Source organism: Emys orbicularis, chromosome 23 (assembly GCF_028017835.1).
Source record: "Emys orbicularis isolate rEmyOrb1 chromosome 23, rEmyOrb1.hap1, whole genome shotgun sequence".
NCBI classification, from domain to species: Eukaryota; Metazoa; Chordata; order Testudines; family Emydidae; genus Emys; species Emys orbicularis.
Window position 1 is genome coordinate 10,263,418 of NC_088705.1, and position 18,054 is coordinate 10,281,471.

General features: G+C 51.0%; 1 protein-coding gene across 1 annotated transcript in view; it reads left to right on the forward strand.

Annotated features, from left to right (window-relative positions):
- Window positions 1-3,660: 3,660 nt before the first annotated feature.
- LIN28A (lin-28 homolog A) overlaps window positions 3,661-18,054 on the forward strand; it is a 34,988-nt gene continuing 20,594 nt past the window's right edge. The window contains exons 1-2 of the mRNA XM_065421822.1: window positions 3,661-3,691; window positions 4,655-4,839. Coding sequence (XP_065277894.1) covers window positions 3,661-3,691; window positions 4,655-4,839 — 216 coding nt within the window. The remainder of the gene's footprint in view (window positions 3,692-4,654; window positions 4,840-18,054) is intronic.

An 18,054-nucleotide genomic window follows, 5' to 3' on the forward strand; every position in this document is an offset into this window, starting at 1 on the left:
ACCAAACCCAACAGTTCGAGTGACGTGGGCGAGAGGAGAAACCCCCAGGAACCGGGGTGGCGAGTCCTGACCGCTCAATGAAGCGAGTAACTCAAGGCTGTGGGGCTGCCCGGCCCAGCAGGGGTTAGCGGGGCTCTCTGAGTCCCCCTTCCCGGGGAGTCCCTCCAGCCTGGGCAGAGGGAGGAGCGGGGAGCGCTCGGCCAGGCACTGCCCGGCGCTAGCCTAGGAGACCCAGCCCGAGGCTCTGAGGGTGTCAGTTGCGGGGTGTCCCGGCCCCTCCGAAACGGGGGTGAGATTCTCGCCTCTTGTCCGTCCCCCCGCAGTTCTCCCCTTTAACTCCCGTGGGAGCGCTCAGCGCTTGGGGGCCGACAGCGCCCGGTTCAAACCCCGCGGCTGGGCCTCCGGCCAGCTCCCACTTTGGGTCTGATCTCTCTTCTCAGCCGGCGCTTTGGGACCCCTTTCAGGCAGGGAAGGGCAGGTGGAGGTTCCCCCGATCCCGTTCCCTGCACAGATCACAGGCCAATGGCTCTGCGTTCATCAGTGCCCGGGGGCGGGATTGGCTTTTCTCTTACCCCCCTGCAGCTGCTAACCGCTGCTGCCTTAAAGCAGAGACACTCTGCGGGTCGGCGAGTCTCCGCTTAGCGCCCATTTCCCACGCGGCTGGTTTTAATGAATGAACAAACATGGAAAATCTCCAGCCAGCCCGTCTCCTCGCCCTTGGAAAATTAAAAATAACAATCCCCATAAAAGTGACCTGGCCAGAGTTTGGTTTTCCTGGCCGCCAGGAATGATCATTCATCGGTGCCAATCGTTTTTAATTTGCAATTATTATTTTTTTTTATTGGGGGGAAGGGAAAATGCTAATTCTAGTTTGGGAGTCCCGCCTCCTACCCCCAAAACAAGCAAGGGAAGGGGACCAGAGAAGCCGGGGGACGGAGTGTGGGTAGAACCAGAGAGAGGGCTGGGGATGGATGGAGAGAGCCAGCCTGTTTTCTGTGAGCAATCCCTATATAGACCTTATCATGTTCCACGGGCACCTCTGTGCATTGGAAGCGGCCTATAGCCGAAGGAACCCCATTTGAGAGCCAGGTGTGGCAGGTTTGTTATGGGGTGGGGGTTAGAGAGAGACACCGGTTTCCGCGGTCTGGGGGTGTCCCCCAGGAAATCGGGACGGGGGCAAAATCTTTTGCCCCTGCTCGCGGGCTTGAAAGGAACCGCTAGGAGATCACCTACATTGTCTCCAGGAACGAGGAGTCCCTTTACGAATAAAAGAGGCGCGGACCGGACGGCTGGGGTGGGCTTGCCCGGAGCTGGGATATGAGGCGCTGTCCCTTTAAAAGTTCAGCCTTGCTCCGGGGGAATCGCTCGCTGGCATTGTCCAGTTTGAACTGAGCGCCGGAAATGGAGCCTGGGAGCCTGCCCTGGTCACTCAGCCATTGTCCTGGGCCAGCCATGAAATCTCTCTCCCGAGGAGGAGGGGGGAGCTTGGAGCCACCCACCCCTGCGAAAGCTCAGCTCCCTCCAGCCCCCACCCCTTCAGGCCATGCAAATCGGGACCCTCGGTTCCAAATGCAGCCCCCCCCCCCCAGCCAGCCCCTCCCCCAAGCCAATATCAGTGGAGGGAAGAAAGCGCGCCCCCCCTCCCTGAATAGCCAAATGGGTCGTTTCCGCTCCAAATATGTAATGCCAAATATGCTGGCCAGAGAAATCCTAGAGTTCAAAGAGCCAGAGAAAGCGCCCCCCTTCCGGGGCAAGGGGAATGAAGCCCGGGACCCAGCATTTCACGGGGAGCAAGTGGATTTCCCAGCCAAGAACCCCCTTCCTTAGGGGTCTCTCCTCTGCTGTGCGCCCGGGAACCCCCACCCCCGGGGGTCTCCCATCCCATCCATCAGCCCCAATGAAGCATTGATCGCATCTCAATTGATCCGATTGCCTTTTATTCCCCCTGCCCACCCCAGAGGCCCGGCTGTCGCGAGGATGGAAATTATATCACTCAACTTTACATGTATGGGGGACAAAGATACTCGTGCCCTGCCTAACTTCTTTGGAAGGGGTGAGATCTGAAAAGACTTTATTAAAAGGGTGATTGGAGTCGATTTAATTCCCAGGTTGTTATGCAACGCTTCCAAAAACAACTCTGAGTGGGGCCAAAAGAACCGTTTCAAGGGGATTCGATTTGGGGGACTTTCATTTTAACATCCGTGTTTTTCTCCGGGTGGGGAACGTGGCTTTTATCTCCTGGCGTTTTAACGCTCTCATTAGGATGAAATATATCCCGCGTGCAAAAATGAAATTTACAAAACTGAGCGGACCTCCCCAAATTGTTCCCACCGGCCTTTGATTTTGAACCAACGAACGGGGGGGAGGGGAGGAAATCTCTTCATTCGTTTTCCACGTGATGCATCGAGCAAAAAAATCTGTTTGCTCCCCCCTGCATAAAACATCCCTTTGTGTTTTCTTTCTTCTCCCCCCCCCCAAGCCTTTGTTTGTTTGTTTGTTTTTAAAGAAATCTTCCTGGGAAATTTTTAACTAAAGCCGAGCATTGAATAAATAACTTTTGTTGTTCAAAAGCAGGGTTGGGTCATTTCAATTTGCTCGAATCCGAAGTTTGGGAAGCCAGATGACTCCAATCGCAGGTGGTTTAAAATTAATACATCACCAGAGAGCAATAAACGGGGAAACAATCAAAGCCCTCCCTCTACCATTCATTTCAGATCCTCCTAGGAGCCAATGCCCATGACTGAGTATTTTTGGAGCGGGTCCCTCGCGATTCCCTTCCTCTACCCCTAATAGTAGGACAAACTGCTCTCTCCTTTCAGGGAGGAGGGAATTGTCCGAGAAAGCTTTAACATGCCAAGCAGGAATGAAGCGGGAGAGCTCTCATTTTAAACAGGTCAGCTAAAGTCCTGCTGATCATCTCCCAGCCAAACTGACTATAGGCGGGGGAGGGAGGGTACAGCAGTTAATAGTGTCCTGAAGGGGGTGGAGTGGAGTGCAAAGGGGGGTTGGGGGGGTCATCCATTTTTTTTTGTCTTGACAGGTGGTTTCTATCCGTGATTGGCCCGCTGTGGGGTTTGCACTCGCAGGCAGCCTCCCCCTCCCTTAAAACAAAAATCCCTCTTGGAATGTATAATTATTAGCAAGGGGGGAAAGTAACTGAGTCATGTGGGGGAGGGGAAGGAAGGGGACATGTGAAACCCACACTATGATAAAACAGAGCCAGGGATGCCAGGCAAGGCGGGCTCCTCCCCCACCCCCCAAACCCTGGAGCCAGCAGGCGTGATGAAGTAGGAAAAGGGGGAAAGTGAAATTAACCAGGGCTGTCCCGCAGCAGGCAGCATGGCAGAAGGTGACTCCCCCTCCCCTCCCCACCTCTGGGAGGGGGGAGAGCTCAGGGGTGTTGTCGAGGCGGGAGAGAAGGAGGGGGCATGGCTTTAGGGGTTGCTATTGTCTCTTAGAATTTGGGATCCTTTGAAAGCCCTGGGGCCCTCCCACCTCTATTGTTGGAGTGAAGATGTAGCAAACCTTTCTCTTCCCCCCTCCTCTCGGGTTTGAATCTTTTTTTGGGGGCTGGGCTGCGGTGACACCCTCCAGGCTGGCTGCAGCGAGGAGTGGAGGGGATTCCGTCCACAGCTCAGGATTTTGCCAAGGGGGTGCAGGATGGGTTCTGTTTCCAACCAGCAGTTTGCAGGTTCGGTGCTGCCTTATTCCAGACTGGGTTGATTTGGAGAGGGGTGGAATTCACAGCTCCCCAGAATGATCGGTGGTGTTTTGTTTGTTTCAGCTTTGGGGAAAGAATCTACCCTTGGGTGCATTAGATTTAGCAACTCACTAAACGAATGGTTGCTCCCCCCCTTTTTTTTTCGGCGGGGGGGAGGTATTAAATGAAATCAGTGCGTTACTGCAACATGTGCTTTCCTCTGGGGTGAGAGTTGGGAAGTTGTGGGCATTTTTTTTTTTTTTGATTTTGTGAAGACTTGGCTAATCTAGTAGCTGGGAGTGGGGGGCGGGAGTGGCGAGAGTGGCTTTTAAAATGTGCAGTCAGCTGAATTCGAGAGGCAAAAAAACTTTTCGGGGGGATTTCTCTTTGATTTCGCACCATGTTGGGGAGGAGGGGAACGGGAATGTGGGGGTTCGGCCCCTCTGTCTCTTGGATCTAATCGAGGTTAATTGCAACTGGCTTCGATCAGCATAACAAAATAATCCTTCTTGAGATGGGAGATTGATTCCCCCGGGCCCCCTTTGCCATCAGACGTGGGTGACCCGTACTTCATGTCGGGGTGGGGGGGGGTCGGTGTTTTATTTACTCCCTACTGCGGTGCATTTGCTTTAGATTTGGGGCGAGAGAGGCTCCCCCGCCCCAAAGGAGCAAAGGCTCTGGCGGTTTCTCTAAGGCTAGAGTGGAGCTGCCTGGCTTGGTGCGCGCAGCTGGGTTGGAGACAGTAGCAGCAGCCAGGGAGATTCCTAGGGAAACGGGGGTCTCAGTAGTGGGGGGTCTCTCCGGGGTGGGGGGAAGGGCAGGGGCTGCAGAGGGAAGCTCGATCATGCTCCCATGGGCGCCCCGGATGCTGGTCCCCAACTCCGCGCTATGGCGAAGGCGGCTCTCCTGGTTCCTTCTCCCCTAGCTCAGTGGGTCTGGCTTGTATGTTTCCAGGTGGCTGTGCGAAGACGGGCGAGGAGCCCGCGGGAGACTCCCCGAAGCCAGACGAGGAACCCCAGCCCCTCCACGGCTCCGGGATCTGCAAATGGTTCAACGTCAGGATGGGCTTCGGTTTCCTCTCCATGACCAGCAAGGAGGGCATGGCCCTGGACTCCCCCGTGGATGTCTTTGTGCACCAGGTAAGACTGGCGGGGGGGTTCCTCCGAGGCCAGCGTGGGTCCAGGGGCTTTTCAGCCTCCTCCGCCGGTCCCTAGGCAGGGCGGTGGGGCTGGGCTGGGCGGTTTAAGGCCTAGGAGGCTGGGGCTGGGGTGCAGGAGGCGCTAGCAGAGATTTCAGCCCAGGCAGAGCCCTGTGGGGCGGCAGGGGGCATTCCCGCCCCCGGTGCTGGGGAGGGGGGAAATGCAGCGGTCGGGGAGGTGCGTTTGGACACGGGGGAGCCCCCTGCATTGGGCTCCTGCTTTGTGAAACCTCTTGAAGAGGGGGTAGCTCCAGCCTGTTTCTGAGCGCCCCCCCCCATCTCAGGACAGCTTCATCAGCCCCACGAGTGGGGGGCGAGGAAGGGGATACCCATGCCACGCTGGGCCTGCAGGGCTTGCGGCCTTTCCCCGGGAGCTTTGGGATTAGCGCTGGTTCCTTGTGATTGTTTTCGCCTCCTCTCTCCCTTCCCACTTTCTCAGCCCCGTGGGGACCGGGGGACTGGTTAGCCAGGGCGAGGTTCCCCTCCGGAGTACCTCCAGGGAGCCAGCCCCCCTGCAGCGTGTGTAGAAAGGGATACCGGCTTGATCCCATTTTCTGTCCACAATGGCTGGTGTGGGAGCCCATAAAGCTGGGCAGGGAGCTGCTATAGGCGGGAGAGGCTAGGGGTGGGAGATGGATGGATGAATGGAGAGGGGTTTGTAGGCAGGCACCCTCCTGCTTAAAGTGGGGTGAAAAGTGCTACCCTCCGGGTACTGGCAGTAGAAATAATGTCCCGGGGCCTGCATGGATTGTGGGAGGGGGAGCGGATGGAGGAAGAAGTGTGCTGAGGGGGGAGGCAATAGAGTGTATTAGAATAGGCTTCCCACCCCATTCCCCATGTGAAAATGATTTAATCTCACACACACTCCGTGCTACAGGGCACAGTGTTAAAGCACTTAGTGCTCTGACCCTGGTATGATTAGGTCCCATCCAGGAGAGAACCACGTTTTTAGAAACCCCTGGTTCAACCCAGCCCCCGTGCTGTGGCTGTGAACATTGACTGTGTCCACACTGAAGTTACAAATAATCCACCTTTTGACCCCTCTGGTGTAACACAGCTGTGTCCTTCATGTGCTGTAAAATGGGTTTGGAGACAAAAATCGAAGCCTGTCAGAGACCCGTTCTGACCCTGGCACTACCGAGGCTGAGGCAGTTTCTTTGCATGAGGTGATGGGTTCTCGTTTCTCTGTGGTCTAAAGAGGCAGAAAAAACTAACAACCCCCACCCCCCAAAAAGTCCTCAGCCATGCTACAGAGGGAATGGGGTGAAAACAGTTTTTGTAGTGCAGGCCGGGTCTCGGTTTGCATCTGCATATGACGGGCTTATGAAACCTGCTATCTGGGTGAATGCCAACCTAGGGAAATCCTCGTGAGCATCTTCTGGGGAACCAGCTTTTAAAATATCCCTGTCTGACGGGGAGGGACTCTGCTAGCCTCAACCATAGGTGCTGCCGCACCCCCTGGTTTGAAGTGGTTTCCATGATATCCAGGGTTTCCAGTTCGGTTTAATGGCTCTCAGCACCCCCACTGTACAAATTGTTCCAGCCCCCCGGCCCGCAACCATTTCTGAGCCTTGGTGCAGCTAGCATGGCTTAAGCCCTGATTCAGGGAAGCACTTTAAAGCATGTGCTTAAATCCCATTGAAGCCAATGAGACTCAAGTGCTTTGCTGAGTCTGGGCCTCACACCGCAGCATAGGTGGTCTCTGGGAACACCCTGACGCCTGGTTCTGCTTTTCTTAAGGTGCATCTACACTGCAAGTGAAGGTGTGATTGTTACATGGGTAGGCAGGCGCACCCCAGCTAGCTTTAATCTAGCGATCATGGGTAACAGTAGTAGTACAGACAATGCACCTGGGCTAACAACCAGGGTACATACCCAGGGTCCTCAATCAGTTTATACTCTGGATGCTAGCCTGTGCCATCATGTCTACACTGCAATTGTTACCCATGCCAGCTAGATTAAAGCTAGCGCAGGGACGACTACCCATGCTGCAATCCACCTTCACTTGCAGTGTAGACGGATCCTTAGAGATGTTGACTGTCTGCGTGATCTCTGTTCTGGTTCTGTATCTTTCAAAGGCCTTAGCTACCCTGGGATTCAGGCTGACACAGGTTAAACACCGTCTGCCCAGCCAGTATGGACATAATATAGCTGGTTAATAGTAGGGCTGAAGGGTAATTGAACATGGATTGTTTTTTGTTGTTGTAAACAACGTTTGCTATTTATTCCTAGATAGCACCAAAGAAACTTATGCTTGATTGCTTCATTTAAAAGTTGGTGTGGTGCCTGTAGTGTAATATCCTGCAATGGAGTTGATCATTTAATGTACATTAAACGATCATGTGAAAACCACTGAAAGAGCGGGACTTAGAAATGGACATACTGGTGGCTCCTGAATAGGGTGACCAGACAGCAAATGTGAAAAATCGGGACGGGGATGGGTGGTAATAGGAGCCTATATAAGAAAAAGACCCAAAAATCGGGACTGTCCCTATAAAATCGGGACATCTGGTCACCCTACTCTTGAATGTCATGAGACCCCTTCCAGGGGTAGGCTGAGTGCCATTGTTTAAAGAGTTCAGAACAGAGCTTTCCCAGAGTTAGTTCAGGGTGTTTCAGATACAGGGTTTTGGTTATAACCTATCCCTGCTGTTGAGGAAGTTGTGTGTTGGAACCACAAGATTGAACGGAGGTGGGGTCTGGATTCTCTTTCACCTTCTGCTCCAGGAGAGAGTGGCTCCTGTGGTCACGGCTGATGGAATGATATGGCAAATCCCAAAGTGAATGAACATGGAAAACTGAATTCTCTTAGCCTGGGAGAATGCAGTCAGGGATGTGGCATGGTGTAGAACAGAAAGGAAACTGCTTTTGCTCTGATTACACAGCCCTTTAGATGCATAAATAATTTGCTTGAGTTTGGAGGAGATGGATTCAGATTGGGAGGGAAAACCCAGTTCCCGGGACTGGTCACTAGATCCAGCAAAAGACAGTGCCAAGTTCTCTGTTAGAACAAGCGACTGGATCTTTTGTCTGTGAGAGAGAGAGAGATTCATCGTGACCCCTGGCTAATGGAGTCTGGGTAGGAATGTTCTATTCTCCCCAGCATTTATTGCCCCCAGACAGTCTAGTTTCTGATTGCAGTCACTAACATTCCTGCACAAAAAAGAATTCGCCAGGGTGGGTCTGCCTGTTGTATCTCTCACAACCCACTGTCTAGGAAAAGGCCACAAATTTCCTTAAATCACCTAGGATGGGGTCTGGGGAGCCCTTAATCTGAGCAGGGCCGGCTCCAGGGTTTTTGCCGCCCCAAGTGGCGGGGGGGGGAAAAAAAGAAAAAAACTGCGATCGGCGACACTTCAGCGGCAGTTCCACCACACTGCTTCATTCTTTGGCGGCAATTCGGCGGCAGGTCCTTCCCTCTGAGAGGGACTGAGGGACCCGCCGCCGAAGAGCCGGGAGTGCCGCCCCTCTTCAATGGCCGCCCCAGGCACCAGCGCATCTGAGCCAGTGGTTCTCAACCTATTTAGCACCGTGGGCCCTCTCTTTGTTATGCAGGCCGCATCCACACAATATATATACTACCTGTATGGCCCTGAGGATGTCACATAGGCCACAGCTGTGTGCTGATTGGGCCGTGGGTTGAGAACCTCTGATCTGAGCAGTTCCTGTGACGTTCGCAGACTTAGGCTATGTCTACACTACCATTTATGTCAGTGTAACTTATGTCACTCAGGGGTATGAATAAGCCACTCCCCCCTGAGCGACATAAGTTACATCAACCTAAGTGCTGGTGTGGACAGCGCTAGGTTGGTGGGAGAGCTTCTGGCACTGACTAGCTACTGCCTCTGATGGAGGTGGATTCATTAAGGTGAGCTTACAGTGGTGCAGCGGCAAGTTCTCTAATGTAGCCATAAACTTAGAAGGAGTTGGTGGAGAGCTGGTATGTTCAAGAAACTGATGTAAGTGACTGAGTGGATTATTTCTGGGGGGGTGGGGGGTGGAAGGAAGAAATGGGGTCAAAGGTAACTTTGATGCCCAAACGGCTACTCCTCAGCTCCTGTGCTTCCTGCTTTAATTGTGTGTTAGCATTAAAGGGAACGAGACACTTCTAGGTTAGCCTTTGAGGTGAAGGAGTTGTGCCTGTGGGGCAACTAGATGGCTTCCGCCTGATGAAGGTCTATAGAGCCGTTCATCTCAAGGTCACTGGTTCAAATCCAGCCCCAGGTTGGTAGCAATTGAAGGTCATTGCTAGCCGGTGGCTGCTTGGCCTGTGTGAATTTAATCTGGATCTCGATCCAGTTGTCTGGCTTCCCCCAAAACACCACCAGGATGGCACAAATTGGGACCCTTTGTTGGCAGCCCCAGCAGAGAAGCCAAGGGCTGCATGGAGAATGAACGTCTCCTCTCATTCCCAGGAGTCCTCCCTTGGGACAAGGTTGAGGCACATTTCAGAAGCATAAAGGAAACTCCTACTTCCACTGTGTATGCTGTGCCAGTAATAGAAGACGTTGGGGCTGTTAACCCAGCACCTTTCTTGAGCACTACACAGCTGTGTATTTCGAGACCTTCACTCCAAGGAATGGTGTGGGAGTCAAGTCAGTGATGGGCCATAATCCAAAGTATCCAGAGGAGAATAGACAAATGGATAAATCCAAGGAATGAGGTGTCTGGGGAGGTGTTGAGAATAGGGGTGGTATCAGTCTGCCATGGGGTACCTGCACAATGCCCTAAAACCAGCTTAACCGGCTGCAGTGTCCTTGATAACCCACTCCTTCCCCTCTTCATTTACATATGTGAATGATGACCCACAGGAAGTAACTGTGGGAGAAAGAAGGGAATTGGCCTCTTTAGATCTATTAAATCACTTTATTACAGGAACCAGGTTTGAATGGCCCTTCCCGGCAGGGGGTGAGTCTCCCTCTCTCTCTCCCCCTTTATCTGATCACAAAGAGATTAAAATCTCTGCAGGACAGGAGACTAACAGGGCTCCTCCAGGGCTGCCTTGTGAGCTTAAAATAAGGCATTCAGGTTAAATCTCCGAGCCTTCCCCAGGCGCTGGAGATGGATTCATTTGGGGGCCTCTGAGGAGGCAGGGGGAAGAAGCACATAGGAGCAGAGTTGATCTTCAACCAGGATGCCAAGAACTGAAATGCTGGGTCCATTCCTCCGCTGGTGCAAATCAGCAGACTCCATTGAAGACAACGGAGCTGCACTGATTTACACCCGCTGATGAGAGAGCTGCTCATGGGGACCCCGACCGGCTGTAGAGTCTCAACAGCTGGTTTTAGTTCGTGAGTTTTATTTTGAAAGGCGACTAGGGTGGTGCATCCCCAGCGGTGGCTAGCACTCCCCCCAGAAGCCGTGGGTTGGGTCCATCTGGCAAGACAATTCAAGCCCAGAAGAGAAAGGAACCCATGAAATACCCTCCTGGGGCAAAGAATAAAACACAAACACATGGCACTTGAAGTGGGTGTACGCCCAGGGTAGTCCCCGCTAGCCCCCAAGGCAGCAAGAGTTACCAGCAGAAGGGGAATTGAAACACATTAAAGGCAAATGCTCTAATTGGTACCATGGTTCGCAGCCTCAGCTGAGAGGCCGAGGACTGAATGGGCCATGGAGACTGAACTCCTTTCCCAAGTCACAAAATAGTCCTCATAGCACAGGACTGAGGCACATTGGCAGGGCGCTGGGGGGGCTGGCACTGCTGCCCTTCTTGTGTGGGGGCTAAAGATTTCTGTCTCCAGGCTGTCAGTGTGGCACCCTAGCTGCAATAGGGAACCGGGAGTCCCGAGCTCCTCTCCTGCCTTTGTCTCTGACTGGCTCGGTGAGCTCGGGCCAGTCATTTCCCTCCTCTGTGCCTCAGTTTCTCCATCTGTAAAAACAGAGAACTGTTCTCTTGCAGGATTTTATATCCCATCTGTTGCCAGGGTGTCTGACTGTCTGCCTGCCTCTTAGGATGCGGTGAGGCTTAATATTTGGGAAGAGCTTTGAGAGCCTCAGATAAAACTAGTGAAAGTAAGCTCGGTGTACTATAAAAACAAACCCACTCGAGTCTGAAAACATAAAGCTGTTTAAAAAACGGGCTCAGAGAAAAGCCTGAGGAATGTCTGGAAGCCCCGAATTAAATTCCCAAAAGGAGAGAACAGAAAGGGAATAGTTAACTCTGGGGGAAAAAAATTAAACTAACCCGAATGATTAACGTTTTGTGCGTCCCTTAAAACAGCCGCATTAGGAAAATCGTCCTGGTCCCTAACCTCCCCATCTCAGAGTCGCGTTTCCCAAGGAAATCACAAGGATTAATAATCCCCTGGTATTTTATGTACCTTAGTGTTACTGATCTGATACCGGGGGGCCCCTATTAGCCAAAGAGTCGCGACTCTGCAGCTCTCTGGGGACCTTCAGCTTCCCAGCACACGGTGTGACTGGTAACGGGGTTTGAAGTGCCGCATGTTGTACTCCGTATAAAGCAATTCCCACCTCCCCTGATCTCGAGGCTCCATGTCGAGGCTGAACTTTAATTTAAAAGCTCAAATGTGAGTGTGTAGGGTGGTGGATCCCATGGAGAATTAATCCGGAGCCTCTTCGGGTTGCTGATTTCTAGGCTGACGTGGCTTTCTAAGGCTCAGCCTTGAATGGGAGCAGGATCATGTCCTGAAAAATCAATAGCGAAACTCAGACTGATTTATTTAATGCTGGTATTACAGTAGAGTGCAGAGGCCCAGCCAGGATCCTGGGCCCGTTGTACTGGGCACCGTATACACATGAAGATGTGGTCCCCACCCAAAGAACTTACTATGGGAACCAGTTCAGGCCCTTAAACACAGGGCCTATTGTTATCAGTGCTGGATTTATCGCAGCTTTGTGCCAAAGATGTTCTTCCACTTCTGGGGAAAATAGTCCCTCCCCTGAATACTGCTGTTGTGGGAAGAGTGGAAAATACATGCATTGGATTAGCGGCGTTACTGTGGAAAAATGAAAGCCCGTTGGTCAAGGTTACACGAGTGTTGAGAAGCTACAATGAAGTGGAAGAACCTCTCAGCATGTTTATCCAAGGGGAATGCTAATGCGTATCCAGAGAAACTCAAGTGATAAGAATTTAAAAAGACTTTGGTTCTTGCTATCTAATAAGGATAGCACTTAGGCTGTTTGTTTATTTATTTATTTTTAAACCTCCAGAGAACTTGTGATACTGTATCATGCGGGCATCTGAATCCCATTCCTATGGTTCCAGGAATGGCAGTTTTTCCCTGCAGTTCAGATCATGGGTTAGACAGGCATGTCCTTTGGAAAGGAGGCAGTGTTGTATAATAATTAGAGCAATGGGGAACTGCGAGTCGGGACTCCTGGGTTCCATTTTTCATTCTGCCAATTTCTCGCTCTCTGAGAGCATTGAGGATCTGTGTAAGATGTGCCACAGGAGGGCAAAGTATTTATTAATTGAAAAAGAACTGTATGGTATGGTAGCATCTGGAGACCCCTGCTGATCCTGGGGTCCATTTGTGCGAGGCACTGTACAGACACGTAGAAAGAGACACTCCCTGCCCCAGAGAGCTTGCAGTCTATACAGACAAGACAGATAAATGGCGGGAGAAAGGTAGCTCTGTTATCCCCATTTTATAGATGGGGGAATTGAGGCTCAGCAAGATTGTCAATTGACCGTGATCACAGGGGAAGTCCATGACAGGAGACCAAGGCTGAGCTGTCAGCTCAGAGTTCCAGCCCAGCGCCTTTACCACAAGACCAACACAGGAGCAGTTTACGCTATTCAGACTGAACAAATAGATCTGCCTTCTTTTTTGGTCTTTGTTCTAAATTACAGCTGATGTTACTTGTGGACAGTTGTAGTGCTATAGACACCGGCAGGGTCTAACGTCAGGGTTTTGATGAAAACGTTGCACAAGAGGAGCTCCTCGGTGCTAGCAATGGGAGCACTGGTGTATACCAGCTGCTGTGTCTTGTACAATCATGTCATCTACTCTTACTCTGTTAGTCTATAAGGTGTCACAGGACTCTTTGTCACTTTTTACAGATCCAGACTAACACGGCTACCCCTCTGATACTCTTACTCCATGCGTTCCTAGACAGCACAGTGATACAAATGTCTGAGTCCTGTCTGCTCTAGCACTTCCACCATTGGTACAAACCGTGGAAGTGCAACAGACCTGATAACCCTTGGTGTAGATGGGTGGATCTGTAGCAGGAAAACTGAGGCCTGTAGTGGTCCACTAATAGCACTTGTAGTGTAGACAGGGTTCAGGTGTCTTTACCATGGTATTGCCCATTCTTGCTCTGAATCGGACAGAACCGCGCCGCTCTATTACGCTTTGATTGGAGCATCGTTTCCTGACCCAGTTGTGGAATATGCTGTCCCAGCCATTCTCACAATCACATCTGTGTTAGAACCTGCTGCCTCCAGTCATGGCAGGCGCAAGTTGCTCCTGTTGTGATGTGCACGGTCCCTTACCCAGTATGCAGATATTCTTCACTGCTGGCTTGGAAAACCTCCATTCTTTCTAGCAAGCCACCAGGTTGGTCCAATAGTAAAACCAGTGCCACAGCAGGAACCGCCTAGCACATTGGGTCCCTGATCTGGGGGGCCCTACATTTCACATAAAGTCCAGCCTGCAGCTACTCTGTGCTTAACTTTCCATGAGTCTGAAGCCAGTGACCATGCAAGCTCTTACACACCTGAGTAACTTTACTTCAGTGAGTAGTCCTATTAGCCTTGTAATTCCCAATAGATACAGCTCTGCTAGTGGAAGCTGTAGTGTAGGTGAGGCTCACATCTTTTGTATTACAATAGCACCTAAAAGCTGCAGCTGAGATCAGAGCCCCATTATGCCAGGCACGAAATAGACCAGTGAAACACAGGAATATTATTCCCATTTTACAGATGGGGGGGGGGGGGAAATGAGGCACAGAAATTGACTCACTCATGGTCCCACAGGGAGCCTTGGAAAAGCAAGGGATTGAAAAAAAACCCTACCCCCCCCCCCGCGCACCCCCTCACCAGGGGCGCACAGAGACATGCCAGCAGCAGCTGGCCACTTCCGAGAGCGACGGGGGCCATGGCAGGCAGCCTGCCTGAGCACCCCGCTGCGCCACGGGACTTTTAGCGGCCCAGAGATTGCAAGGGGGCAGCCAAAGAACCTGGCAGGCGGGACAGAAACGTTAGATGGGCCGGATCCAGCCCGCGGGCTGTATTTTGCCCACACCTACACTATTCAGTGTAAATAACCTGGCAGGGATCACGCCCAGAATTAACAAGGGGCATCTGACCAAGACCGATTTTTCAACAGCTGATTTTGTGTTTTGTTGGCCCCAGCTACTGACTCTACAGTCTCCTGGTGCTTAAAAAAGATCTGGAAATTGCTAATGTCTAGCGACTGGTAAAGAACAGCTTGTGATCTTAACTCCTGGTTAGAGCTCGCGAATAGGGAGAAATGATTCCCAAATAGGCATTTGAATTCTGAAGTGAATTTCCATTTGGCTGTGTTGTGACCCTTTTGTGTTCCCCTTCCGTGAACATTTGGGGCAGTGGTTCTCAACCGGAGCAGGGTTAGAGAAGGCAGTGATGTGATTGTCCGAACTTTGTCTGCCGCTGGTGGAGCTGCATCCACTGGGAATTATGGGGTGTAGAGATTGCCACTGAGCACAATGGGACTCTACAAGGGAGTGAACTAGGTGTTTGCTGGCATCTTGGAGGCTGATCCTGCAATGTGCCAAATTAGCTTTGGAGTCCTTGTAAGGGAATCTGCTGATATCCAAACTATTCTGAATGGGAAAATGCACCTTTGTACCTCTCTATTTTGTTTGTAAAGTATTGCTGGGATTAATAAGGCAGCGTGTTGTGTGATTCATGTGCCTGGGCTCCAGTCTGGATCCAGTGAAATACAGTGTCTGATATTTACTATCCAAAAAGAGCAGACTTGTCCCATTTCTAAAAGAGCTCTGAGCTCCTGTCTCTGTCTAAATTTTAAATTGATCACTAGAGGCATCTCCCTTCCCCCACCACAAACTCTCAAACCCCCAGGGGGTGGGGGAGAGAAAACGCCCTTAAATGTTCTCCAAGATAAAATGACTCCAAGCAAATGGAATCTCTTCACGCCTTTTTTTTAAGAGCAAGGCTCAAATCAAACCTAGAAAAGTCTGGATGTGTTTGAGATCTGGAATGGACTTCTTGGGTCATAAAGTCCAGGTCCCCCTAGGTCAAGGATTCTCAAACTTCATTGCACCGTGATCCCCTTCTGACAACAAAACTTACAGCACAACCCCAGGAGTGGGGACTGAAGCCTGAGCCCTGCCACCCCATGGGGAGGGACCAAAACCCGAGCCCCACCATCCCTGGTGGGAGGGCAATCCCAAGGGCTTCAGCCCCAGCCGGGGGCCTGTAACCTGAGCCCCACTGCCCAGGGCTTAAACCCAAGGGTTTCGGCAACGAGGCTCGGGCTTTGGACCTGGGCCCCAACAATTCTAAGCCAGCCTTGGCAATCCCATAAAAACGGGGTCCCGACCCACAGTTTGAGAACCCCTGCCCTATGCTAATGCCTCCATTAACACACTCCCAAACCCTGCCTTAAAAGTCAGCCAGGTCGGCACCCAAACTGGAACAGGAATAAGTCGATCGGCGGTAACACACACCAACATAACTGTATTTGTGTGGACGTTCTTCTTTCGAAACAAAGCCGCCCTATCTTCATTTAACTTCAATCAGTTAAAAATAAAAAAAATTTGGTGTAGGGCTTGTCCATATGGGGAAGCTATTTTGGAATAAGGAAAGATGTGAATTTAAATATTGTAGCTATTCCGGAAAAATTCCCCATGTGGACCCGTATTCTGGTCAATTTCCCCATTCGGACAAGCCCTTGGGTTACTCAGAATAAGGTGCTTACTCCAAAATAAAAGTGTTTGACACACAACGTGCACCAAAATAGCTAAAGATGTGAACTGAAAGTGGTGTTGTACTTATTTCTGTCTGAGTCTGTGTGTAGACAAGCCCTTAGAAAGAAGCCACTTCTCTCTCTCTCTCTCTCTTTCTTTCTCTCTCTCTCTCTCTCTCTCTCTAGCTCAGGGGTTCTCAAACTGGGGGTCAGGACCCCACAGGGGGTCACAAGGTTATTACATGGGGGGTCGTGAGCTGTCAACCTCCACCCCAAACCCTGCTTTGCATCCAGCATTTATAATGGTGTTAAATATATAAAAAAGTGTTTTTTTAATTTATAAGGGGGGGTCGCACTCAGAGGCTTGCTGTGTGGAAGGGATCACCAGTAAAAAAGTTTGAGAGCCACTGCTCTAACTCTATATTCCCTCAGGCAATGGAAAATTTTCCAAGTGATTCAGGGGAGACATTAAAAATCCTATTCACATAAATGATCCCTCCATCTGCATGCATGCAAATTCAAACCTTTTTCTACAAGTGTCATTGCCAGCAAGACCCAGCTCCTGGATGCAAAGTTTTCTCTCCTCCCACTTCTAACCAACAGATCAAACTGATTGTTTAGTCTGCAGAAGAGAAGAATGAGGGGGGATTTGATAGCTGCTTTTAACTACCTGAAAGGGGGTTCCAAAGAAGATGGATCTAGACTGTGGTACTCTCAGTGGTACCAGATGACAGAACAAGGAGTAATGGTCTCAAGCTGCAGTGGGGGAGGTTTAGATTGGATATTAGGAGAAACTTTTTCACTAGGAGGGTGGTGAAGCACTGGAATGGGTTACCTAGGGAGGTGGTGGAATCTCCTTCCTTAGAGGTTTTTAAGGTCAGGCTTGACAAAGCCCTGGCTGGGATGATTTAGTTGGGGATTGGTCCTGCTTTGAGCAGGGGGTTGGACTAGATACCTCCTGAGGTCCCTTCCAACCCTGATATTCTATGATCCATACCCTAATCAATTAGTCTGGTTGACAAACTGACTTGGGTAGCGGGAAAACACCCAAATCATTCCTTAGCCATGGAAGAGAATCGGTGGCAACATTTCAGTACCGAGTGCCGGGGCTGAAAATACAAGTGTGTTGCGTTGAATGGTTTGATCTTACACACAGGTTTGATCTAGGCTAGGCAGACTGTGGTTAACATTGCTTGTTTTCTTCCTAGTGTGACTGTAACTTGGTTCTATATGCACACAAGCACATCTGTCAGTGGTGGTACCAGTTGTGCTATGTAGCCTATGCTATGTTAAAGGGTTAACCCTACCACCGGCCCCACGGAAATTCATGAGTCAGATCCCCAAATTGTCATGATTTTTAAAATATATTTGGGGTGCTTTTTATTTGCCTTCTGTTTCTTCAGCCTGTAGGGCTCACGTTTTCAAACGTTTCTCCACAGCCAGGAGGGTGGGAAACTTACCTGACATAAATTAAATCTGAAATTGTCACGTAATCTCCTGACTCCAGGAGCTGGAGCTTTAAGGAAAACACACATTTCACAAGACTTGAGCTAACACTGGCAACACTAAGTCAGATCAGCGTGGGCTGCTGTCACTGTCCTGCTAGCCCAAGCAGTGCAAATTCCATAGCCCACCGTTGAGGTGACTAATCCTAAAACGAACAAACCTGTGCGAGTTGATCTGGACTCACAGGGTAGGTCTGTGCTGCAGTAAAACACCCACAGCTGACCCGCGTCAGCTGACGCAGGCTGCAGGGCTATACAACTGCAGTATAGACGTTCGGGCTCATGATGCTGGGGGAGGGTCCCAGAGCCTGGGCTCCAGCCCGAGCCTGAACGTCTAAGCTGCAATTTTATAGCCCAGCAGCCCGAGCCTCGTGAGCCTGAGTCAGCTGACGTGGGCCAGATGTTTTATTGCAGGGGAGGGGCACCCGGGCACGCTCTTGGTGCAAAGTATGAACTCCACAAATATGTGATAAGTGCAGGGGTTCTCAAACCGGGGGTCAGGACCCCTCAGAGGGTCACGAGGTTATTACGGGGGGGGGGGGTCGCGAGCTGTGAGCCTCCACCCTAAACCCCACTTTGCCTCCAGCACTTAATAATGGTGTTCACTATATTAGAATGTGTTTTTAATTTATAAGGGGAATCACACGCCGAGGCTTGCTCTGTGAAAGGGGTCACCAGTACAAAAGTTTGAGAACGACTGGATAAGTGGAATAAGTTACAACAGGGGATGTGGTAAAGAAACAAGCCCCTCTTCAGTTTACCCACCCCAAG